Genomic DNA, 27,466 nt, shown 5'->3' with positions numbered 1-27,466 from the left:
TTCTATATCAGTCACTCTTCAAAGCTTTAAGGATTCAAGGATAACTTGAGTCTGGGTGCAGTTGCACACGCCTGTAATCCCAGAGGCTTGGGAGGCTGAGACAGGAGGACCACGAGTTCAAAGCCAGCCTCAGCAACAGTGAAGTGCTAAGCATCTCAGTGAGACCCTGTCTCTAAATAAAATACAAAATAGGGCTGGGGATGTGGCTCAGTGATCCAGTGCCCTTGAGTTCAATCCCTGGTACCAAAAAAAAAAAAAAAAAAAAAAAAAAGAACAATCTCTGCAATATAGAACATTCTCCAAAACAAGCAGCAGTACTAGTAGATATGTGTGCTAATAATATGGTAGCCCTGAGAAAGAAGTGATTAAATTCTGTCTAGAGGGGTTAAGATCTCCCAGAGGAAGTAACAAAATTTAAGATTGATCTTAAAAAATACATAAGAGAAAGAGGGCTGGGCTGGGGTTGTGGCTCAGTGGTAGAGTGCTCGTCTAGCGCTTGTGAGACCCTGGGTTCGGTCCTCAGCACCACATGAAAATAGATGAATGAAGTAAGGATATTGTGTCCAACTACAACTAAAAAATAAACATTAAAAAAGAGAGAGAGAGAGAGAAAGAGGGCTATCCAGAAAAGGGAACAGTCTATACATGAAAGTTTGTTTCCTAGGAACATTTAGTAGTTTGATTTGATAGATAAATGACTGGAAAAGATAGGTTGGGCAAAGTTATGAAAAGACTAGTAGAATAAACTTATGAATTTGAGCTTTATCCTATGGGTTTTGAGGAGCTAAGGAAGGCTTTAAAAATAAGGCAGTGCTTGGTCAGAACTAAAATAACTTGAATGACCGAATGAAAGAGTAAAGGGGAAGGAAGGCATGGAAACTACCAACTTCGCTTATACGAAGTGATAGGCTTTATACTAAGTTATTAGCTATGCACAGAGATAGAAGAAGAGGAAAATATATGAGCAAAGATCAGTAGGATTTATGAGTTGTTTGGGAATGAGGAGTCAAGGATGATTGTGATTCTTTGGGCAGGGAGTATATAGTAGTACAATCACTGACAAACAGATGCAGGAAGAGGATGGGAGAGTGAGTTAAGGTTTGGACAAAATACATTTGTAATGTTTAGCTGATGCTCTCTGTCCAGTAGCAGTTGAGGAAGAAATTGTAGATAGATTTGGGACTGTTTGTATATCAATGGGAGTAGATGCAGTGGCATCTCTAAGGGGAGGTTAATTGCAAAGCCAAAGTCTTAGATAGGGATCTTTTATGGGGCAGATTATTTAAAAGAAAAACAACAGCTATATTCTCAGCTTTCTTCTTTTTTGGAAACCATATATTTTTTTTTAAATCAAATTTGGAGGGGATGTTACTGGGGATTGAACTCACGGGTACTCCACCACTGAGCTACATCCCCAGCCCTATTTTGTATTTAATTTAGAGACAGAGTCTCACTGAGTTGCTTAGCTCTTTGCTTTTATTGAGGCTGGTTTTGAACTAAAGATCCTTCTGCCTTAATTTCCCAAGCTGCTAGGATTACAGATGTGTTCCATCGCACCAGGCTAAATCAAGTTTTTAGTAAATGCAATCCTCTGAAGCATACAATTCTATGAGCTTTAATACGTATAAACTCTTAAATATACAGCACCACAGTCCAGATAGAAAATAATTTCATCACTCCAAAAAGTTCCTTTGTGCCTTTTTTTTTTAAACTTTGCCCCCCAATTTCCAGTCCCTGGCAACCCTTCAAGGGAGGCTTGAAAACTAAACTACTCATTTCTGTCACTATAGTTAGGTCTTCTCTTGGATGCCATTTAACTGGAATCATTTAGTTTGCAGACTTTTGTATCTGGCTGCTGCTACTTTTTTTCTTCTTCTTCTTCTGACACTAGGGATTAAACCCAGTATCATCATACCTGTGAGCTACATCCCCAGCTCACCTTATTTATCTATTTATTTATTTATAGTATAAAAAATGTTGGATATAGTTGTACCATTTTCCATTCCCACCATAGTATGTGAGTTTTTTATATTATTTCCAGTTCTTATTATTGTCAAGTGTTTTTTGTTGTTTTGGTTTTTTGTTTGTTTTGGCCAATATTATAGAGGTATAGAGGCATCCTGTTGTGGTTTCAGTTCTTCTACTGGTTAATGATACTGAGTTTCTGTTCATGTGCTATTTGCCATATTTACATATCTTTGGTGAAATGCTCATTTTAAAAATTGAGTTAGTTATTTTCTTACTATTGAGTTTTGAGAGTTCTCTGTATTTTCTGGTATAAGTCCTTCATCAGATACATGATTTGCAAATATTTTCTCCAGCTCCGTGGCTTTTTATTCTCTTAGCTTTTTTTTTGTTGTTGTTGTGCTTGAGATGGAACCCAGGACTTCTACATGCTAGAAAAGCTCTCTACCACCAAACCTTGTCACCAGCCCTCATTCTAATAGTTTATTTTCTCAGTTTTTCCCTTGATGGTTCATACTTTTTGTGTTCTAAGAAATTTTTGAATCCCAAGATTACAAAGATTTCTTCTGTTTTCTTCTTAAGTTTTATAGTTATAGGCTATATTTGTATGTCATTCATTGAGTTTATTTTTACATATAATACAAAGTGTTGGCTGAGATGTATGTCTCACATATGGATATCAGATTAAATGTTCCAGCACCCTTTGTTTTATTTGAGTAATTACCTTTGTCCATTGAGTTACCTTGCCAACTTTGTTGAAAATCATTTGATCATATATGTTTGTGTCTGTTTCTGGATTCTGTTTCATCTGTGTGTTTGCCCTTTCTCTAATACCATACTGTCTTAATTACTTTATGTGAAACCATATTTTAGAGATGATAGTTGTATATATCAGAAATGCTATTGACGGAAGGAAAGAAAATGTCCACCATCAGTTTTTGTAAATGAACTTTATTGTAGCACATCCACACTTGTTTATTTGTTGTTTATGGCTTCTTTCATGTTCTAGCAGATTCGAGTAGTTGTAACAGACTACAGACACATGGACACGTGGCTTGCAACACTTATAAAAAACTGTTTTTGTTATTTTTGCAGTATTGAACTGGGTATTGAATGAACCCAAGTCCTTATATGTGCTAGGCAAGGGTTCTATCACTCAGCTACCTCCCTAGCCCTTTTCATTTTGAAATTGTCTTCCTTAGTGGCCCAGGCTGTCTTGGAACTTGGTATTCTGCCTCAGCCTGGGATTACAGATGTTTGGCTGAGTCTAAAATATTTATTATCTGTCTCTTTATAGAAGAAAATTTTCAACTCCTGATCTATACCATTAAAGACCAAAGTTTTTTTTTTTAATTTATTGATTTTGACTTTATTTCCTTTTTGTTCTGATGTCCTCATTGTCACAAGACTTCTCTCAGGGTTCCATATTCCTATTCTGTGGCAAGGGGATGGTACCAGTCATGGTATTTTTTTCTTTTTTCCTTTGTGTTCCTGGAGCATGCTAGGCAAGTGCTCTACTCCAGTCTTCATTCCCAGCCTTCATGCTTAGGGGAAAAAAGTCTTCCAGAGACCTCCCCAGACAACTTCTGTTTATCTCAGTGTCTAAAATTGTCTGATATAGTAAACTAGAGTTATAAGGGAGGCTTGAAAACTAAACTACTCAATTTTTCAACCACACTAGCAGAGACAGGCAAATAAATAAATGAACTCTGTAAGTCCTACCAGTGATTCTCACACTTTATTGCACATAAAAAATCTCATAAGATGCTTTTTTAAAAATATAGCTATTAGTGGCCCATGCAGAGAGAGATTTCTTAGCTAAAGTCAAGTGATTTGCGTTTTCAGAAAGTGCCAGAGATTATTTTGATGCCTGTGTGGAGCCTCTGAATAAAATACTATGTTGGCATTTTAGTTTGATTTTGATCTATGGCAGTATTTCTCAGTATATCAGAATCACGTGTGGTCTTAAAACGAATATACCTAGGCTGTCCATTATCTGATACTGATTTAGTTATGGGGGTGGGAGGTGGGGGACTAAGGTAGGAGCAGGTATTTGTAAATGTGTTATATAGTCAAATTAAAAATCATTAATTTAAGATTGTTTCCCAGAGTGAATTCCCTAGGTCAACAGCATCATTATTTCCTAGGAATTTTTTAGAAATGCAAAAAATATCAGGCCCTATCCCAGATTTACTGAATTGGAAACTCAACATGTTGAGGGATCAACATGATCATTGTTGAGGTATTGTATTTGACCTTATTATTATTATCTAAGGCTTTGGATAGGTTGCTATTTTTTTAATTTTTTTTTTTTTTAGTTGTAATGGACACAATACTTTTATTTTATTTATTAAGTTTTATATGGTGCTGAGGACCGAACCCAGTGCCTCCCACACCTGCAGGGCAAGTACTCTACCACTATGATGCCAGCTCCAATAGGTTGGTATTTTTAAACAACTCTTTTTTTTTTTAATTTATTTTTTAGTTGTAGGTGGGCACAAGACCTTTAGTTTATTTTTATGTGGTGCTGAGGATTGAACCCAGTGCCTCACTCATGCTAGGTGAGCACTCTACTTCTGAGCCACAACCCCAGCCCCTTAAACAACTCTTAAAAGTCAAATTTTAGCTGGGCTCTGTGGCACTGGCCGTTAATAATCCAAGCAACTCCATAGACTGAGGCAGGAGAATTACAACTTTGAGGTCAGCCTCAGCAATTTAGTAAGCCTCTGTCTCAAAAAATAAAAAGAACTGAGATATAGCTCAGTGGTAAAGCAGCCCTGGGTTGAATCCCCAGTACCAAAAATAAATAAATAAATAGAATTTGTATGCATACGTTACATTTTCCTAGCCTTTATGGAAAAGTTAGGGAAACATAAGATAATTGTTTGTAAAATTTTTAAACTAGGGAAACATTAAAAATAAATATGTATAAACACAAAGACAATATATATATATATATATATATATATATATATATATATATATATATACTTTCAAAGTAGGCATATTCTATAATTGGTAAATATATTACAGTGGAGGCAGCCTATCCCACAGAACACTTGGGTTCACTTACTTCATATACCAAAAAGCAAAAGAGCACTTTGTAGCATGTGAAATAAATCTTTCTATTTTCCTTCTAGTTGTAATTATTAATTGCTTAAAGAGGGAGTCTGATATCTTCTCACTTTTTGTCTTCAGGAAGTTGTAACTCCTATGTTATTTCTCCTTACCCTTGGACGCAATTTAGGTTCAGTTAAGCTCTGTTTTGTTTAGTCCAGGTGAAACACTATTTTACCATCTTCAAAAGATTCAGAGGCTTTTTGAAACTGAGTTCTGGTTTGTTTTTTAGGTGCTTTGAAAACTATTTAAAGCAGAACTGGAAAAATTCAGCTTTTAGAAGTATAGAACCAGGTTTAACAAACAGTTAAAATTACTCAACCCACTTGTAGTTCCAGTAGCAATAAATTCCATCATAAAATGAAGTTCACAGAAAGAAAAGCTGTCATTGAAGCCAAAGATCTTTAATTCCATGACAAAAGTAGTTGAAATGCTAGAATTTTCTCAGGAAAATATAGTCAAATAGTCTAAAAACTGTTTCTCAATTAGGACTTACAGGCTAAGAAAATTGAAGTTTGTAGGATTACAAAAGCCCAAAGCATTAAAAGATTTTGAACTGGATTCCTTGGTAGCCCAGATGTACCCAGATGTGAATTTTTCTTTTTAACTTTAATTTTGCTGAATAGTCTTTTTTTTTTTTTTCCTTTAACAATCCCACAGCCAACCCATTTTAATTTTTTAGGATTTAGTCTTCAAAAGTCTTGGGCTTAGAAGTCAGCCCCTTCTTTCTTTCCTTCTAAATTCTTTTGTTAATTTTTCCATTACTTCTTGAATAAACAATTAGTGACAATACTAGATTTTGTCATGTGTGGTTTTTCTTAGTGTTGGGCAGTCATCACTTGTTTACTTCCTGTTGAGCAACTAAATAAACCATAATGACTCCACAAAAATACTTGATGTTGTTGAAAACAGTGCTTTTATTCTTCAGTACTTTTTTACACTCATCTCCTCAGCTTTATTCGTGTGTTTAAGAACTTTAAGAACGTGTTCATATCAAAGAAGTCTCCTTCAGAAATACAGCAGATTTATTTATAGCAAAAGTCTTAAAAGTGCATGTGGAAATCGATTACCTTATAGGAATATTTCTGTTGATAAATTGGAAAAAAGCACATTTTTCTTTTTTTAAATTTTTTTAGCTGTAGATGGATATAATATCTTTATTAATTTGTTTGTTTGTTTATTTATATATGGTGCTGAGGATCGAACCTAGTGCTTCACATATATGACGCAAGCATACTACCACTCAGCCACAGCCCCGTTATTTTTTCTTTAGGTTAAAAGAAGCTGCTAAAGATATTCCTCTTAAAAACATCACTTCTCATTGGACAAATAAAATTAGAAATATTTTAATTGCCCTTATTTTAAGACAGTGTAAAAAACATTAACAACATTGGCAGGCTAATCCATAAATTTCTGGACAGTGGGCTCAATCAATATACTTCTGCATGAAAAACTGAATTAAGAGAGCAGCTGGAGTCCTTATTTGTAGATCTTGATTAATTCTATTTTTAAAAAACATTGAGAAGCTATCTTTTCATTACAAGAAATGCTGATAATTTTCTTTAGAATATGAAACCATTTTAATCTGTATTGACACCACTCTTTTCTCACTTTGCTGATTTTTGACCTGTAGATTGTAGGGAATGGAAGTGAGCAACAGCTGCAAAAAGAGTTAGCAGATGTGCTGATGGATCCTCCCATGGATGACCAACCAGGGGACAAGGAACTTATGGAAAGGTCACAACTGGATGGTGAAGGAGATGGGCCTCTTTCTAATCAACTCTCAGCTTCTTCCACCATTAACCCCGTGCCATTAGTAGGGCTCCAGAAACCAGAGATGAGCCTGCCAGTGAAACCTGGACAAGGAGGTTAGGATTGCTGCATTGCTTGCGTAACTGAAGGTTATTGTTTTTAATATTTGAGTGTCTGCACTGTATTAGAACTTGTCTGAGTTCTCCAGAATCTCCAGATACTAGGGAGTTGCCATTCTCATTTATTCTCTCTCTCTCTCTCTCTCTCTCTCTCTCTCTCTCTCTCACACACACACACACACACATACACACACACACATATACATATATGTTTCTCATTTCCCTTTAAATATATTTAAGTTATATAGAAAGAAAAATAGTAATTAAATAAAACTGAGGTAGTCTTTTTTTAGAATTCTTGAAGATTTTTCCAGAAGAGAAGGAATTTGAATACAATATTGGAGTAATAGAGGGATTATGCTTGGTGAATAGATGTTTGCTTCATGCCTGTATACTCTCTGAGAGTTGTCACCAAGTTGGAAAAGGGAGACTAGTACAAGAGACAGGCATAGCAAGGAAGGAGGAAAAGGACAGTTAAGTTTTATTTGGAAAAGTAGGGTGTTAAAGCTAAATGTTATTGGGAAAGTGAAAGGAAGGAGATTAAGAGAACCTAATAAAGTGGCTAAGCTGTTAAAAGGAAGCTTTAGAACAGAGTAGATAAGTAAGACAAAGCAAAGGTATGATTTTTCAGAATGGTAAAATACTGCTGTGTATTTAACTTAAATGTAAGTAATAAAGTCAAAATTCAGAAATGAATTTGATATGAATCTGGATTGACTCCTAGAAGTACTACCTAAAAGTTTTGGTGTTATCATGAATTCTAGTGTGAGCTTTCTAGTTTTTGTGGACTTTCCTTTAGGGGTATGGCATTTTATCTCATTAGTATTTGATTTAGAACCTAAATGTTGTTTGCAGATTTTAATTGCTGTTTATATCAACAAAATGTCAAAATGAAAATAATCATCTTCTTATTCTTTTTTTTCTTGCAGATTCTGAAGTGTCAAGTCCTTTCACACCAGTGGCTGATGAGGACAGTGTAGTTTTCAGTAAACTAACTTATTTAGGCTGTGCCTCAGTAAATGCTCCTAGGAGTGAAGTGGAAGCTTTGAGGATGATGTCCATCTTAAGAAGCCAGTGTCAGATTTCACTAGATGTAACCCTCTCAGTGCCTAATGTATCTGAAGGAACTGTGAGGTGAGACATGGCCTTTAAACTCTTTGTCGTATTCATATCAGTTCTCTGATGTTTTGTTTTACAAACAAGCAATAGTGAATAAAATACATTATTTTATTCATGTAATGTTTAATTTATTTGGCACCAACATTATATTTTCCAAAGATTACTATCTTCATGAAAAATGGACACTCATTTGTATACTATCTCCATCCCAATCCTGTGTAGTACATTAGTGAAGTGAATTAAATAAGCTTTAAGAATATATTGACCATCAGAGTTTTCTTAACAAATTAATATATGTTTTCCTTGTCCCCCCAGGAAAGATACTAGTTTGACACATTGTTTCAAAATGGAATTTCATACTGATTTTGGAAATTAGAAAAAAATCCGTTGGTAAATATTAGCTATTCCGGTATAGCCCGTTCTTTTTTTTCCTTGCAGTACAGGGCTTGAACATGGGGTGCTCTATCACTGTACTACATTCCCAGCCCTTTTTTATTTTTTATTTTGGGTAGGGTCTTGCTAACTTGCCCACACTGGTCTCAAACTTGTGATTCTTCTGCCTCAGCTCCTTAATTGCTGGGATTACAGGCGTGTGCTACTATATCAGGCAGTTTTTGTCTTTTAATGAGAAAAAGCACTAATAATAACAATAACTAACAGTAATTTCTGTTGGGCACATAAGTGCTTTATAAATAATTTCCTTAGTATAAATTTCTCATATATAGATTTATTGGGTCATTTTTATTGCTTTTGATATATTGCCAAATAGTTATCTAGAAATATTGATCCAGTTTATACTTCTGTAAGCAGTGAATTTGTGTCTCAGTACTTCAGAGGCATTTGGGGTTTTAATGGTAAAAGAATATAGCTTCATGTGGATAGTAGTCAGTCTGCATAATTTTCTCTGTGAGTAAAGAACAATTGCACAAAGATTCACAAATTCTAATTTTGTATTTGTTAAAAGAAGCTACTGATAAATATTTGTTTTGCAAATGCCAGCTGAAGCTTTATACTTTAATATTTTTTAATTCTATAAAAGCAATGAGAAAACTAATCTGTCTTGTCTCACATTTTCAGAATTTTCATGAAAGTGCCTTCAAACCTGGGTTAGATCCCCTTTCCTTTATGAACAGGGCCCTCTGTGGCCCTGCAGTGTTGACATTATATAATTCCCCCTGCCCCCCCCCCCCCAGTGCTTTTCACAATTGTGTCCTTAGTACCCTGAACATTGAATGGAATATTTTAGGTATCACACAAATACTTGATGAATTAATAGACTTGGGTGAATGGCATCCTTTTTATTTTATTCGTTACTTTTTTCAGGAGTTAGCATTTTATATAATCTCCCCTTATTTTCATGAATCAAAACATGCTTCACTCTTGAAAAAGACCTTAGTTTTTCTATTTTCTTAAATAATAATACATATTAGGTAATTCTTTGAAATTATAATCAGAACACAACTTTACTGATCTACTTTATAGTCTAATTTACCAATGGACCTTGTCTCTATTTAGTTGCAGGCTGCAGAAGAAACATGTGCTTATTGATATTATTTCAAACCTTTCTATTGGCCTCCCCAAGCCATGAGACTATTTAGTTTTTAGTAACATGGAACTATATAATTAATCACTGTAGTATTCTACATACAACTTATTTTCTAAAATTTAATAGGATTAGCATACAAAAGTCCTGTATGGTTATCTTGCTAGAAAGATGTCTTGAATCATAATATGAATATGTTGCAAATTGTTCATAATGCCTCTAATCTCTTTATGTCTTTTTTTTTCTGAACAGACTGTTAGATCCTCAGACAAACACTGAAATAGCAAACTACCCTATCTACAAAATCCTCTTTTGTGTCAGAGGGCATGATGGAACTCCTGAGAGTGACTGTTTTGCTTTCACAGAAAGTCATTATAATGCAGAGCTCTTCAGAATACATGTCTTTCGGTGTGAAATACAAGAAGCTGTAAGCCTTTTTTTTTTTTTTTAATTTTTTTGTTGTAGTTGACACAATACCTTTATTTAATTTACTTATTTATATGTGCTGAGGATCGAACCCAGGGCCTCACATGTGCTAGGCAAGTGCTCTACCCCTGAGCCACAACCCCATCCCAAGAAGCTGTAAGTCTTTAAGAGAAAATCGTGAATATGAAACTTCACTATTTGCCTCTGTCACTGATAGTGACAGAGGAAATTGGTTAGCTGCTACTTGATTGGGTTAGATAGGCATCCTGGTGCCACCAGTGACATATTTGCAAACCATTTTTTAGAGCTAAATTTATTAGAACTATTGAGGGTGTAACTTCATGGTAGAACACTTGCATAATATGTCCAAGGCTCTGGGTTCAATTCCTAGTATGACAAAAAGAAAAAAATTGTTAAAACTATTTTTTATGATAATATATGTGTTTAGATATCTTCTAACAGAAAGTGATTTATCACTTGGATTTCTAATTTTTTTCTCTTTTTTTAGGGAAAAAAAATACTTTCTGGTGAGGTTTGTTATTTGCTTTTGAGGCCTAACAAATTAGATAATTTCCCAAAAGTATCTTATTAGTAGAGGGAAGATGATTACCCCCCTTCAAAAGTTGATCACCTTCTAGCCTTAATCAAAACAGTGTCTCATGGTAACAGCGCATTTCTTAACATGTCTGGTTTCAGGTAAGCCGGATACTCTACAGTTTTGCCACTGCCTTCCGTCGTTCTGCCAAGCAAACCCCACTTTCAGCCACTGCTGCACCACAGACTCCTGACAGTGATATCTTTACCTTTTCTGTGTCTTTAGAAATAAAAGAAGATGATGGTAAAGGTTATTTTAGGTAGGGCACATTATTTTATTCATTTTATTGAGTTTGTATTAGCATGCTCTATTATATGTCATTCAAGGGAAAATCCAAGGCAGATCACATATACCTTTCATACATAAAATTATTGCTTTTACAGGGAGGGTTTCTTTTTAAATGTAAATGGTAAAATAAAAGAAAGAAATTTATAGAGGCAAAATTTGAAGAATTTTCAGGCAATAAAAAATCCATGTGACCTCAAAGTAGCTGGCTGACTACTCTAAAAAATTATGACTAGCCAGGCACAGTGGCACACATCTATAATCACAGCAACTCAGGAGGCTGAGGCAGGAGGATCTTAAGTTCACAGCCACCATCAGCAACTTAGGAAGGCCCTAAGCAACTTTGCAAGACTCTGTCTCAAATAAAAAATAAAAAGGGCTAAGGATATGGTTAAGTGCCCCTAGGATCGTCCCTCATACCAAAAAAAAAAAAAAAGTGACTAAAGTTCAGTTAGATCAGTAGCTCTATTTGTTTTGCTGTTTTTGTTTGGTTGATTTGTTTGGTTTACTTGATTTTATTTGAAGAGCGTGAGGCTTTTTTAAAAGAGAAAAAACTTTTAAGTTGTTGATGGATCTTTATTTTATTCATTTATTTATATTTCTGTTGAAAATTGAACTCAGTACCTCACACACGTGAGGCAAGTGCTCTACCACTGAGCACATCCCCAGCCCAAGCTTAAGGCTTTAGAAATCAAGTTTACCATTAAAGTTTATCTGGACACAGTAGAAGGAAGGTTTTGTCTGAAGTGTGACCTACTATATAGAGTGTTGAAAATAACTTGTTTAGGTTTTTAAGCAAAATAATTATTTGTTGGAAAACCCTGGAATAAAAATAAAAGCAGGTTTAGTTTAATTATTGTCACTATTAACAGTATGACTTTTTCTAAGTTTCTTCACATCACTTGGCAGTAGTTTCCTTACTTATAAAGCAAGAGGCTAAACTCTCAAATCTTTTCTTGTTTTAAAGTTTTATGGTTGCAAATTGAGTTTTTACCTTTATATATCACATATTACAAAATGAGTGTTTATTAGAATCATAATCATTGTCATAGTTAGATACAAGTTCTTGTTCCTCCACAACTCTCATAAAATGTGTAAAATGAAATGATATAAAAATATAAATGTTGTTTATTAATTGCTTTTAAATTAAAAAGCACAGTGACTCAATTGTGGGAAAAATTGTTACCCTTGGTCTCCTTTCAAACTTTGATATTTTCATGCCATCTGGTGGCCAATTTAGGATATACTGGAGTATCAGTTTTTGTTTGAGGACTAAAATGTTAGACATTTTGTCTGTGCCTTCTCATTAGCTACATTTCCAGTCTGAAAGCAATACCATGTGTGCATTCATGCCCTGGGAAAAGAAAATTGCAGTTAACAATTTTTAATATTTTTCCTTTAAAAAAACAAAGTAGTTTCTTTAAACTTATTTTTTGAAGATATTTGTGTAGTTCCTCTTGTAAAATTTCATAAACATCCCTGTTTATCCTCAGATAAACATCTGTTTATCCTCAGATCAAGGAGATTTTCTTACAAAAAATTGTTAGATGGTCTGATTTCCTTATCATTTGTTTGTTAGGCCTTTGTCATCTTTTTGGTGCATGATTTTACTGAACTTGAAGTTTAAGGTAAATACTAGTGTTAACCCAATCTAGTGATGAAATTATTAGAAAATATGCTTTGCTTTGTCAGATTGAATTTGTCTAATGCAGTGCCTTTATCTAGTAATTAATATGTATGGGAATTTATATATAGAAATAATTATTCAGGTACCCAAAAAATTAATCCACATGAATGTTCTCCTTAACACTGTATATAATAACAAAATTAAAAATGGAAATTAAATATTGACAGAATGGAGTGATTAAAATATGATGGTATATCCATATGATTTACCATATATTCCAGAGATGTATGTGTATGAAATTAACCGCAAGTCTGATAATCAGGTATTTTTTATAACATAAATTTAGATAATGTGCATTGGGAAGAATGAATGCTTTCTTCCCTCCTTATTTCTGAAAAAATAATTCTTCATTATTATACTTTTTATCTTCTTAATTTAGCCCTCATTTATATTTATACCATTGAAAGCAGTTTTATTTATTTATACCTTTCAAAGCACTTCTCCTGTGTGTGTGTGAGAGAGAGACAGAGTATTTAAATTACCAAGCAACCTCATAAGTTAAGTTGGGTAGTTAGTATTATGCTTTTCTCATAGGTAAAGAAAATCAGGGAAATTAAGCCTAGACCTTGGTTTCTTAGTTTCTACCACAGGAATTAAGTGTCGGATCCATTCAATGACACAATTATATGATTGAGGCCCCTGACATTTGTTCAGGTTCACTGATTATACTTTCAATTCATATGTTGATGTAGTCCTTTTAGAGTCAGGAAACAACTTTATATATACTAGTTTAAATTGCTAAAACATGAGATTTTATTTACTTATAACTTCAGTACCCACAGAACTTAGAGAACAGTGTCATTACTGATAGTTAAAGTTGAGTTCCTTTCCATCTCAGGTGAGAATTTTATTTGCCATGAATATTTAGCAATTTGCTCTGCAAAATTTTTCATGTTTGTCCTTTCTACACTGCATTGTTAATATTTTTTTTGTAATCCGTTAGAAAATGTTCTTAATTTTGTTAATACACAAATGCAGATGGGTTTCAAAATTTTTTAGAACCACCTTCAGTAGGTGGTTAGAGCTTTAATATAGTACCTACTTTAGTAGGTACTTAGAGCTTTAATATAGCCATATATTTTATCTACTAATTGTTTTGTTGCCATTATGTTAAAAGTTCTACAGAAATAAAATACAGTTTAGACTTATTTTTGATTACCACATACAGGTTTTTGTCTTTGAGAACAAAGGAGCTAGGGAACATGATGTGTGGGAAACTAAGGGATTATTTTGATGAAACTGTTATTTTAAGAACATTTTTTATTTTTTTATTAAGCTGATGCTTATAAACTGTCGTCAGTGTTTTTATAATTAGTTACACAGGTTTATAATAAGGTTATCACTGCTTAAGAGAAATGTTAGCAGCTTATCATTGGCCATCTATTCCTCATTCCTATTATTTTTTAAAAATAACTTGTTTTGATACTCAAAGGGTCTATGATTGTCTTTTTGTTCATTATATATTTAAACAAATTAGGCAATAATTATTTATTTGTAAAAACAATTACAAAATATACCGGTTGCTATGCTAGGTACTTTGCAACTATTTAATTTTCGCTGCAACAAAAGACTAAAAAATAGGGCTGGGAATATAGCTCAGTTGGTAGAGTCCTTGCCTTGTATACACAAGGCCCTGGGTTCAATCCCTAGCACCCCCTCCCCCCAAAAAAAAGACTAAAAAATAAATCTACATTTTAGGAGACACAGGAGTGGTTTTTGTGATGGTGGTGGTGGTGTTATAAAACTAGTCATAGAAAAAAGAATTAGAGATTTGAGGTCTTTGTTTATAAAAATCGTTTTAGTATGTCACAGGAAAATACTTTGCAAAAATCATTGAAATATGTTTGTCTACAGTGCTGTTCCCAAAGACAAGGACAGACAATGCTTTAAACTACGCCAAGGAATTGATAAGAAGATTGTCATCTATGTACAACAAACAACTAATAAAGAACTTGCCATTGAAAGGTAAACAATTTTAGTAAGTTTAGTGTAAATAAAATTTTTTTATTTTTAAAAACCTAATGAGAGAAACACTTTTTAGAATGTATTTGCAATTTTTTTTGTCCTCTGGGATTATTTTTGCTTATTGAAGTAAATACTTCTTTACTTTGAAGTATTCAAAGTAAATTATTAACTAATATTCGAATCTCAATTACATGGTAATAAGAGACATAGAATTTACTTAAGTTAAAGAAATGAAAATTATCATTTGATCAGCATTAATTTATTGCTAATTCTAATAAGTGTCCTTTTCCCCCCATAAGAAGTTTTTTAAAAAGTGATCCAACTTAAACATTTTAGTGTACTTTCTCTTTTCCCCAAAATTTATGGCAGTTCTTTTTTTTACAGGTGTTTTGGCGTTCTCCTTAGTCCAGGAAAAGATGTACGAAACAGTGATATGCATTTGTTAGATTTGGTGAGAATTTATTTTATTTTTTGTACTGGAAGGTTAATACTATTTCTGTAGGAAAGGTTGTTTTACTGTATCATCAGAATATAATGTTAGAACATGTTTATGAAGGTATTATATGTAAGCTATAAAACAATACACAAAGATAAGGGGATTTCCTTATTCTTAACATTTGTATTTAGAAGTCTGACCTTGGATAAACATCTCAGCTTTTGTTTCTGGACTGTGTACTAGTGTTAATAATTATCTAGTTTTTTGGTTTTTGATTGTTTACCAGTGATAATAAAAAAATAATTCTTGTTTATTGGGTAAGATTGATGTGAGAATAAAAGGAGAAAATTTATCAGAGAATTCTTTTGCAAACTACCATGAGTTTTACAAGTAGTTGGAGATATTAGGATTAAGGCTATTAGATGAAATCTTTATTTTCAAAACTAAAAAGTATATGGTGATTATATACTTGACAGAAGAATTCATCATACTTCTAAATTTAATTTATTTTTGTAGAGATAATCCATGCAAATATGATTAAAAATTGATGTTTATTCAATTTAGTATGATTTTCAAGCATTGACTTTAAATGTAACTTTTTAGGAACAATTGTACAAATAAATGGCACATCTTTAACTATAATTATTCACATGCACTTCTTTAACAAAAAAAAAAAAAAACCTCATTTTTTTCAACTCCTATTTAAGTGTTTTTTAAAAGCAACAAAATGGGTTAGCTGTTGTTTATCCACTTGAGTATTAAGATGTAATTTTCCTTTTTTTTTTTTTTTTTGTTAGGAGTCTATGGGTAAAAGTTCAGATGGAAAATCATATGTAATTACTGGAAGCTGGAATTCCAAATCCCCACATTTTCAAGCTGTAAATGAAGAAACTCCTAAAGGTGATACAGATTGCTGACATGAACAGAAATTTTAGTTTCATGATAATACTCAGATCTTAGGACCACTTGCTTGACCTGTCTCCAGTATTTACTCAATTCTGGTGAAACAAAGAAATGAATAGTTCTTGTGTTTATTGTTATTTTTGACCTTTAAACAAAGTACCATTTTTGGCTATTCATTTTCCCTTCCTTCTCTTCATTTTCCCTCTTCCTCTTTTTTTTTAATTTCTATTTATATATTCATCATACTTCTAAATTTTATTTATTTTTATAGAGATAATCTATGCACATATGATTAAAAATTCAAAGGCTATATAGCACAAAGTGAGTCTAGCATAGTCTTTATCCCCACCCAACCCAATGAGAATCACTATTAGCTCTTTTTTTTTAATATAACTTTTCAGATTTTTTTGTACAGAAAGAACTTTTTTCAAAATATTTCATACTTTTCCCAAATGATATTTAATGGCAACGTAATATTCTGTCCCGAAAATGTAATGTTACTTGCTTAATCAGTCTGTCTCATTGAGCATTTCTTTTTCCCCTTCAGTTTTTCATGTTATTAGTAGTAACATAGTGGATAAAGGATAAAACAGTTCTAAAGTATTTTGACTGTTGGTGAGAGAGGTATATAAAAGAAGCCATACATTAATCATGTATACAAAACTACCTGACAGTATGTTTCTTGAGTTGATGGTTGATCGTAAGATATCTTGAATGTTTGTGATAAAATTACTTTTATATTAATAGTATGACTAAGTGCATTTCTGTATCTTTTGTTTCACTCATCATTTTTCTCACTTTCTCTAGATAAAGTGCTATTTATGACCACAGCTGTTGATTTGGTAATAACAGAAGTACAAGAGCCTGTTCGATTTCTCCTAGAGACAAAAGTTCGAGTTTGCTCACCTAATGAAAGATTATTCTGGCCCTTCAGCAAACGTAGTACTACTGAAAATTTTTTTTTGAAACTAAAACAGGTACTGAATTTTTTTATAAATATAGAGGGGGATGGAAAGGTGAATTCACTTTTGAGACTAACTTACAATTAAGCTGTCAATCAGAATTCAAAACAGTTATGTGTATTTTAAATATAGTAAGGGGGGGACATGTCACTTTTAGATTTATCCACCTTCTTAAAATTTTTGTTGCTCTAATTTTTCCTAACAATTCAATTTCTCATTTGGTCTCATTTACCCTCACATAAAGAACTTCTTTTAACATTTCTTTTTTTTTTTTTTTTTTTTTTTTTTAAGAGAGAGTGAGAGAGGAGAGAGAGAGAGAGACAGAGAGAATTTTTAATATTTTTATTTTTTAGTTCTCGGCGGACACAACATCTTTGTTGGTATGTGGTACTGAGGATTGAACCCGGGTCGCACGCATGCCAGGCGGGCGCGCTACCGCTTGAGCCACATCCCCAGCCCTTTTAACATTTCTTTTAGTGCACATCTGCTAAGGATATATTCTCTTAACACTCATTCTCTGCAGATGTCTTTACTTCACTTTATTTTAGTTAGATATTTTTACTAGATTGAAGATTCTGAATTGATTGTTTTCTTCTTTCAATTTTTTCAAATACTATCCCACAGTCTTCTGACTTCTGTTGTTTTGGATTAGAGGTCATTTATATTATTATTCCTATATATATATAATATATCGTTTCTCTCTGGCTTTGAAGATTCTGTATTTTGGTTTTAAGACATTTAACAATTATGTGCCTAGTCATGATTTTTTTCTGTTTATCATTCTTGGGATTTGCTGAACTTCTCATATGTCTAAAATTTTTAAAATAAAATTTTGGAAAAATTTGGCCTAGTGTTTCTTTACCTTTTTGTCTGCCCAGCTCTCTTGTCTCTCCTTACAGTATTTCAGTTCCCAATGTTTTAGATATTTTGAACTTAGGAGTATTGAACCACTAAGCTACATCCCCAGCCTTTTAAATTTTTATTTAAGTTGCCTAGTCTCTCCTCTGCCTTAGCCTCCCAAGTTGCTGGGTTACATGCTTATGCCTTTATACCTAGCTGCCTCATTTTTTAAAAATTTTTATTTAGTTAGTTGTTGATAGACCTTTATTTTCTTTTTTAAAAATTTATTTATATGCAGTAATGAGAATCAAACCCATTGCCTCACACATGCCAGGCAAGTGCACTACCACTGAGCCACAACACCAGCCCTTCTAGCTGCCTCATTTTTAATTAAAAAAAAAAAAAATAATGGGAGTTATTGAGGATTGAACCTAGGGCCTCACACATGCTGGGCACATGTTCTACCATTGAGCTACATGTCAGTCCCCTCCTCTTTTTCCTGCTTCATGGTTGTTTTCTCCTGAGATTTAACTTTTGTTTTTGCTTTGCTGTACTAGGGATTGAACCTGGCATGTGCTGTCACTAAGTACATCCCAGCCCTTTTTAAATTTTTTATTTTGAGATAGGATGTCACTAAATTGCCTAAACTGACTTTGAATTTGGATAACTTAGTAAGATCCTCCAACCTGAGATTATAGGAGTGCACTACTGTGCCTGGTCATTTATTCTTTTATGAGCAAGTTTCCACTTAATCCTAGAGCATCATTGTAGTATAACTGCTTCAGAAATCCTTGATTGCTAATTCTCAAGTATGATGAGTAACATTTTAAGTGATATATTGTAGAGATTTTGGATTCTAGTGTTTTCTTCTGAAAAGTATCTCATTTTCTTTTCTTTTTTTTTTGATCGGGTAGTTAACTTTGTCAGTCAGACTTCTTACTTGTGTTTCCTGTGGTGGGCAGCAGCTGAAATATCTGTTCCATTCTCTTAGGTTTTCTTGGCTCCTAGTTGTGCCACCACTTACTGCCCTCCATTCCCTAACCCCCACCTCCCTCCTTGTCTTCCTTTTTTTGTGGTATTGCAGGTGGAATTTAGGACCTTGCACTTGCTAGGGAAATGTTCTACCACTGTGCTATACCTCCAGCCTTTCTACCCCCATTTTACTTTGTAGCTAGCTAGCAGAACTCTTAGGAAGAAATCAAGGTGCCCTGTGACCTTTTAAATTGCTAATCTGAGTCGTCCTCCTCTTTGTTATCTTCAGTATTGGATATAGGTAATCACTTCTTTCTTAAATACCCCTTCTTTGCTTAGCTTTCAGGATATCTCAAACTTAACATGATCAAAAAAGGTACTCATTATTTCTTCCCCACCCTCAGATGGCTCTATTTATCTGCCGTTAGTGTTTCAGCTTTAGTTGTGTATGCCAAGAATTTTACTTGTATTTCTTAAACTTCATATCCAATCTGTCAGGAAATCCTTTTACTTTAGTGTTTCAGTTTTAATAGTTGTTTAAGCCAAGAATTTTACTTCTATTTCTTAAACTTCATATCCAATCTATCAGGAAATCCTGTTTACGTCCAAATACAGAATAGGTACCACCTCTCACCTAGATTATATTACCTTACATTTATTCTAATAACCTCTTTACTCATCTGTCCCCATATAATCTGTTCTCAGCATTTTTCTGCCCAAAACCCTCAAACCCTATTCTGTTCATTAAAAGCCAGTTTTCATGGTGGCTTACCAGATCCTACCTGATCTGCTGCCTGTAAGGTTATAAACAGATTTCTCTCTTTCATTGTTCGCTCTACTGTCACCATACTCTTTTGAATTTTGTTATATTCACTGTCCCATCTACCTGGAATGCTTTTCCTTTTTTAAAATTTCTATTTATTTATCTATTTATTTACTTAATTTTGTGGTTGTAGATGGACAGAATGATTTTATTTTATTTTTTTATTATGTGGTGCTGAGGATCAAACCCAGTGCCTCACACACATGCAAGCGCTCTACCACTGGAATACCCCCTGGAATACTCTTCTATGTTGTACTTCCTAATACTCACATGCTTCAGGTCCTTTAGTCGGTGTTCAAATCTACGTCTCAACAATTTACCCTTACCCCTCACTTAATACTGCAATTTGCCTACTCTTCCACTAGTACTGCCAGTTCTCTGTACCCTTAAGTGATAGATGTGTGTGTGTGTATAAATAAACATTTGTTTATTAAGTTTTTTATTTTTTCACTCTCTGCTACAGCAAGATTCTTAATCTGTTTTGTTCACTGATTTATACCAAACATTTAAGACATAGTAGTTCCCAGTTATTTATTGAATTGAGTTTGTTTACATGCAACGTCAATTTTTTATTACACAAAATTAGTGTTATATATGGATTTACTTGAATGTATATTTACTTGGTTATATTTAGGAAAAGGAAGCAAGCAAAGCAGGAATAGAGATTTCTTCCCAATGTTGTCTTGAGAGATGGAATGTCAACCCAGGTCTTAATAGGAGCAGAGGATTATCTTAGGGTCATCATCTAGGACTTGGATATGGAGTCAGAGTCTGGATTTTACCACTGACTGGTATTATGACTTTGAGGAAGTTCCTGTAAATTGACAGCAATAGTAGCATCTCCCTTGTAATAGTATTGTGATATGAAATGAGAAACTGTACATCACACTTATTAGAAGTTAACAGTACATAATAAATTTTCCCTACATTTTAGTAATTATATTTGGAGAGGTACTGTGGAACCTCCATGGGACACAAGAAAAATGAAAAAAGCACTAAATCTTGAAATCACAACAGCATTGATTATATAGGTGGAGAATTGCGCCAGAAGAAGAATGCTTCAGATGTTAAACTAGTTTATAAACATTATTGCACGTTTAGGCAGTGAAAGGAAACTATTCTTAAAATGTTTCTAGAGCAAGAAGCAGTAAATAGGGGCTGGGGATGTGGCTCAAGCAGTAGCGCGCTCGCCTGGCATGCGTGCGGCCCGGGTTCAATCCTCAGCACCACATACAAACAAAGATGTTATGTCACCTGAAAACTAAAAAATAAATATTAAAAATTATCTCTCTCTCTTAAAAAAGAAGCAGTAAATAGAAATTAATTGAATAATATTTTAACATAAATTTGTATATTAAAAATTTCTCTTTAATTAGCATTCTGTCTCTTCAACCTTATTTTAGTGAATGTAAAATAAACTACCCTGATCTTAAATTTCCCTTAAGGTCTAATGTTACACAACCTTGACTTCAAAGACTATATGAGGTTATAGGAAAATTAGTGCTGTGGTTGAGTGTGGGATTATGTATTTTTTTCTTGAAAATAAATTTGTTTAATTTCATTTCCATGAAAGATTTACAATTTATTCTAATATAGTATGTTATTCTGACACTTTCTGCATATTTATTTTAACTAGGCTAAAAAAGACATAATAGGATAAACTAGCCAAAAACATACCCGATATATAGTTCAGTAGACTTCTTTTTCTGTTAAGATTACAAATTAAACATAAACTTGATTGTCAGTCATTTATTTGAAAAAAAAAATCCCAGAAGTATATATGTGGAAGCTGGGAGGGGGACAGGAAATTCCTGATGATAATCTTTCATTTTTCTCCTTATTTGGTTAAGTCTTTATGTATGTGCACGAGGGGTATGTGCACGAGGGGAGAGGTGAGGGCAAAGAGAGTTAGTATGTGAAGACCTTGAATAATTATGTACTGTCTTGGAGCACTTGTTCTATTGTTAATCTTACATAAAATGGAAAAAGTTTGAACATCTTTTTACTGTCTTATAACACTTAGAGCACTATTAATTTAATCCCCTTGTAACTTAATAAACTTAGTTGATTGTTTTTTATATTCATGCCATGAAAAAGTAATATTTACCACTAATTGGAGTCCTACTGTGACCATTACTCTTCTAACCACTTGGCTTTCTTTTTATGTAACTTGCACAGTGATCCAACAAGCATAAATAATATTCTCTTTTTATGGACAAGGAAACTGACATCCAAAGATGTAAATTAGTAGATTTTATGGAAGTTGCTTCAATGAGATACATATATAAGCCTTCTAAGGTTCTCATCCAGGGTTCTTTCTGTAGAAACATGCTACTTTTGTCTTTGTTTCTAAAAGAAGACAAAATTTTAAGATTTACTTGAATGAAGCATAATTTAAAAATTTTAACCATTTTCAGTTCTTATCAAAATGAAAAGGAAACAATACTACCAAGCAAATTTTAAAATATATAATATATGTTATTTCTGTTTTTTGCTGCCAATATGGGAAAACAGTCATACAGATTTTTAAAATATCTTTGAAATTGGGTTTTTTTTTTTTCACTTAAATTATATGTTTTAGTCAGAAGCCTTCCCATTTGGGGGATTATTACATTAAGATGGCATCATATTAAAGAAGATGCTTTTAAAATTAGTAAGAAAAGAAAGATTGCTTTCTTGGTTTTAAGTTTCCAGATGCCATTTTCTGAAAGAGGAAGAAAATGATATAAATACAGACTGAATTTTCCAACAATGACATAAAATGAGCAAACGACTAAGTAATCTTGGAACTATAGAATTTTTATTGCCAAAGAAACTGTAGGGGACTTAAATCCTTTATAAAATTACTATTTTATAAATGAAGAAGCTGATGTCTGAAAGACTAAGATCATGCAGACAGGTAATTAATAGTATAGTTGGAACTGAAAACCTGGGCCTGTTAAATGCTATTTGCTGTGTGTGTGTGTGTGTGTGTGTGTGTGTGTGTGTGTGTTGGATGAATGTGCATTTGTACTGTACACACATGTACGTACACGTGCACTAAATTGCTATATCTCTTGAAAGATAAATGTCACCATGCTTACAGTTATACCATAGCTCTTTCACTGCTAAATCAGGAGGTTCATAATACCAAGTTGTTATACTTTTCTGATGAAAGTGTGATGATAAAAGTGGGACCACTGGATTTTTTCCTTTGTAAAAATTGAATTTTCTCTTCATATTTAGCAGTTAGTCTGTAGGATCTTACTTTGGTAAGATTCAGTAACGAAACACAAGCACTGTAGTACTCGGTCTGATAACCAAGGTTATCAAAGTGACTAATAGAAGGGTAGCCTATCCAGTGTGGATATACTGCGCAAAAGGAAGGTTCACATGCTGGGTAGGTTGGCATGAGATAGCACAAGATTTCACCACACTGCTCAAAACAGCACATAATTTAAAATTTTATCTCTTGAATTTTCCATTTAATATTTTAAGATTGCAATTGATGGTAGTTTGCTAAAACTGGAGCAGGTAGAACAAAGATAAGAGGATTCAGTTGTATCCTGTTCTTCAACTTTTTTTTTTAAAATATCTTTATTTTATTTTATGTGGTGCTGAGGATTGAACCCAGTGCCTCATGCATGTGAGGCAAGCACTCCCCCTCTGAGCCACAATTCCAGCACCCTCAACTTGTTTTTAATATTCAAATCAATTTTATTTCTGTATATCAGCAATGAATACTTGGATTTGAAATGTAAAGCACAATACAACTTACACAGAACCAAGAAATAATAGAAAAATATGAATTTTACGAAGATCAATATAACAATATATACAAATTTCTGGAAAAAAATAAATGAATAGAATGTAAATAAATGGTAAGTTAGTCTATGATCATAGATAAGAAGTTTAATATTATTGAAATGTCAGTTATCTCCAGTTAGGAAAAATATATTGAACACAATCATGATAAAAATCTCAACTTTTTAAAATATTTTTTTTAATTGTTGATGGACCTTTATTAATTTATTTACATGTGTTGCTGAGAATCTAACTCAGTGCCTCACATATGCTAGGCAAGCGCTTTACCACTGAGCCACAACCCTAGACCACCAATCTCAACTTTTAAACTTATGTTCTAGTATCCATTGTTGATACTTGCCAGAATTATAGTTGAGTTCATTTACATATTTTCAATAATACTTTTAACATTACATGATTTTCTTTTTAATAAATTACTAATGAAATTTAAGATTTTTGGGAGAGGGAAGTACTAGAGATTTGAACCCAGAGGGCTTTTACTACTGAGCTACATCCCCAGCCCTTTTATTTTTTATTTTGAGACAGGGTCTCACTAAGTTGCTTAAGCTGGCTTCAAACTTGGAGTACTCTAGCCTCAGCCTCCCAAGACACCGGGATTACAGGCACATTCACTGTGCATGGCTAAAATTTAAGATTTTTACGGAATTTCTTTTTGTCCTTTGAGTGTGTTGCAGTAATATTATAAAATAGGAACTTAGAATAATTTTTTGTTTGTTTGTTTGTTTTTTGGTGCTGAAGATCAAACTTAGGAACTTGAGCATGCTAGCAAGTCTTCATCTTCAGCCAGAATAATTCTTTTTTGTTGTGGTTCTGTTACATTTGACATATACTTAGGTTTACTTGTTTTTACTTATTTTCAATTTGGGGCTAGGGTTTTTTCGTTGTGGTGGTGAGTACTGAACACAGGGATGTTCTACCTCTTAGTTACATCCCCAGACCTTTTCTAATTTTTAAAATCATTTTGAGACAAGGTGTCTGTCTAGGTTGTCCAAGCCAGTTGAATGTATGATCTTTCTCCTTTAGCTTCCCAAGTAGCTAGGCTACAGGGGTATGCCACCACACCCAGCTCCTTTCTTTTTTTTAATGTCTGCATAATACTATGTTGTTTGGCTAAACCATGGTCTTTTTAGTGAATTTCCTATTGATAGGCACATAATAGTGTTTTATGATCTGTTGTTTTTTTTCCCCATCATTTACTATTTCGTGTCATGTTGCAGTGTTAAACTTGTTGTGCATTTGTCATTTTAAAATTTTATTAAAGTGCATCTTAGAATAGTTTGCTTTTGATAGAATCGCTGGCACATAAGGCCAGTGTATATATAATTTTAATTGTCAAATTCCTCTTCATGAGAGTTGTAATTATAAGGATTAGTAGGTTTTGAGAATATTGTTTGTTTGTTTTTCATTCATAGACTTGTTGAAAATGTGTTTCAATTAAGGATCTGAATTAGGTGAGTCATTGGTAAATTAAGAGTAGTTTTAGTTGATTAGTGAGGTCAAGCCATTTTTCATGTTTAAGTGTGACTTTCTGTGTATTTCCTATTTATATCTTTTATCCATTTTTTTCTCCTAGATTTTAGTATTCTACCTCTTAATTTTTAGAAGTTTTTATTCATGAGATTAACCTTTCCAGATAACACTGTTTCTCGTTTGTCACCTATCTTTTGACTTGTATTTTGGCAATTTTCTTTGGGTTTGCCATGCTGTTTTTTTTTTTTTTTTTTTTTTTTTTATGTACTCAAATTTATCAACCTTTTTCTTTAAAGCTTCTGAATTTGGATCAAAATTAGAAAGTGTTCCTTGTCCCCAAGTTAAAAAGAATTTACACATCTTTCACCTGGCATTTACATGAGTTCATTTCATTACTGTTATTTAGATCTCTGATTCATTTTGCATTTTATTCTGGTAACTCCGGTGTTTAGTTTAAAAAATGACCATCCATTTATCCCAATACTGTCCATTAAAGATTGTAACTTTCAGTCAGGCATGGTGGCAACACTCTTTAGTCTCAGTGACTTTGGGGACCAAAGTAGGAGAAGCCCAAGTTAAAGGCCAACCTGAGCAACTTAGTGAGAACCTGACTCAAAATAAAATTTAAAGAAGGCTGGGGATGTGGTTCAATGGTAGGATACCCCTGAGTTCAATCCACAGTAACTGAAAGAAAAAAATTGTAACTTTCCCTTCAGTGATTTCTGATGCTGCTTTTGTTATATTTAACTTTCAAGTGTACTTTAATCTCTCTGGCTTTCATGTTCTGTTCCATTGGTCTTACATCAGTATCACACTGCTTTAATTATATGGATTTTATAGCGTTTTAATATTTGGTACGGCCACCTTCCTTTCTAAATGTTTTTTTTTTTGTGTGTGTGTGTGTGTGTGAGAGAGAGAGAGAGAGAGAGAAAGAAGAGAATTTTCTTGCATGTTTTAAATTATTTATTTTTCTTTTAAACCTGAGCAATAACTGATCTAGCTCTGGGGAATAGCTACTAGTATTTTTATTGGAGAAGAAGTCATCTCATCCAGGAACATGGGTTTTCTTTACTTATTTAAGTCCACTTTTCTTCTGTCTTACCAAATTGCTTTCTGGTATTAATTATACATATAATTCACATATTTTATATGTATCATAACCTACAATTTAATGTTTAAGTTATATGATAATTATATATATGATCCCGTATATATATGAGATCTGTATTATTTTTATTTAAAAGCTTTTTATTATAGATAATTCAAACAAATTTTATTAAAATAATGTAATGAATCTCATGTACTGTGGCACAGCTTCAACAATGAACATTTTTTTTTTTATAGCTGGAATTCTTGATTTATAAGGTTGGTCTCATCCTTGACTCCGTTTAGCTTCACAGTCTATATTGCTCTGGTCATTGTGAATCATAGAACTGTTTGTAGGTGAACTTCATTGGTTATCTCTTCTCTTTTTTTTTTTTTTTTGTGAGGGAGAGAGAGAGGAGAGAGAGAATTTTAATATTTATTTTTCAGTTATCGGCGGACACAACATCTTTGTTTGTATGTGGTGCTGAGGATCGAACCCAGGCCGCACGCGTGCCAGGCGAGCGCGCTACCGCTTGAGCCACATCCCCAGCCCGGTTATCTCTTCTATTATCTTTTTAAACATGAAGAATTCATGCTGATTGTTGAACTGTTTTATATAACAAGTAATGTTTCAAAGAGTAATATATAACAAAACAAATGAAATTCTGTTCTCTATCAAAGTACAGTGTTTGAAAATTAAAAATCATAAATTTAAAATGAATATATGTCAAAGATTTTAATTGGATTCATTAATTAGTGAGAAAACCAGAAAATTGGTAACTGGTTTTAAGTATTTGAGAAACGGGTTTTATATGGTCCTTCCTTTTAGACACACACACATACACACACACACACAGAATAAGATTGCTATGTCAGAAACAAAACTAGTTAATGTCCCTTTGGGTTGGGTTTTTGTTTTTTGGTAATAGGAATTTAATCTAGGGGAGGCTCTATTAATGATTCACATTCCAAACTCCTTTTTATTTTTTATTTTGAGACAGGTCTTGCTAAATTGCTGAGGCTAGCCTTGAAACTGTGGTCCTCTTGTCTCAGCTCTCAAGTTGCTGGGATTACAGGCATGCATCACTGGTCCCAGCTTAGGTTGTCCTTTGTTTTGGTCAGAAATTATTTACATATCTTCTGGGCACAAACTTACAAGTTAATATGTAACTTCTGAGAGTCTGAATTCTTATTTTTTAAAATTTATTTTTTCTAATCAGTTATACTTCAATTCATTTTATACAAATGGAGCACAGTTTTTGACTTCTCTAGTTGTACCCAAAGTAGGGTCACACCTTTTGTGCAATCATACATGTGCCTAGAGTAATGATGTTTGTCATTTCACCATTTCACCATAGTGGTAGGAAAGATGGTGAAATGACAAACATCATTACTCTAGGCACATGTATGATTGCACAAATGGTGTGACCCTACTTTTGGTGCACTACCATCATGTTCCCTCCCCTCCTCCCCTTTGCTCCAACCAACCATCCAAAGTTCCTCCATTCATCCCATGCCCCTCCCATATTATAGATTAACATCCAATTATCAGAGAAAATTCGGCCTTTGGTTTTTTGGGATTGGCTTGATTCACTTA

At 33.4% G+C, this 27,466-nt stretch overlaps 1 protein-coding gene across 7 annotated transcripts in view; it reads left to right on the top strand.

Moving 5' to 3' along the window:
• Positions 1–27,466, top strand: part of RABGAP1 (RAB GTPase activating protein 1) — a 172,764-nt gene that overhangs the window by 40,707 nt on the left and 104,591 nt on the right. For 6 of the 7 annotated variants that reach the window (XM_081273284.1, XM_081273287.1, XM_081273286.1 and 3 more), the window contains 8 exons: positions 6,716–6,950; positions 7,883–8,087; positions 9,868–10,042; positions 10,738–10,895; positions 14,463–14,573; positions 14,958–15,024; positions 15,807–15,909; positions 16,720–16,889. In XM_081273284.1, the coding sequence (XP_081129410.1) occupies positions 6,716–6,950; positions 7,883–8,087; positions 9,868–10,042; positions 10,738–10,895; positions 14,463–14,573; positions 14,958–15,024; positions 15,807–15,909; positions 16,720–16,889 (1,224 nt within the window). Of the gene's footprint in view, positions 1–6,715; positions 6,984–7,882; positions 8,088–9,867; positions 10,043–10,737; positions 10,896–14,462; positions 14,574–14,957; positions 15,025–15,806; positions 15,910–16,719; positions 16,890–27,466 lie in introns of those variants that run through there. The other variant, XM_081273289.1, reaches the window with a different exon arrangement.

This window comes from Spermophilus citellus (assembly GCF_964194105.1).
Source record: "Spermophilus citellus genome assembly, chromosome: 2".
NCBI lineage: Eukaryota > Metazoa > Chordata > Mammalia > Rodentia > Sciuridae > Spermophilus > Spermophilus citellus.
This window is presented reverse-complemented; position numbering and strand designations above follow the sequence as displayed.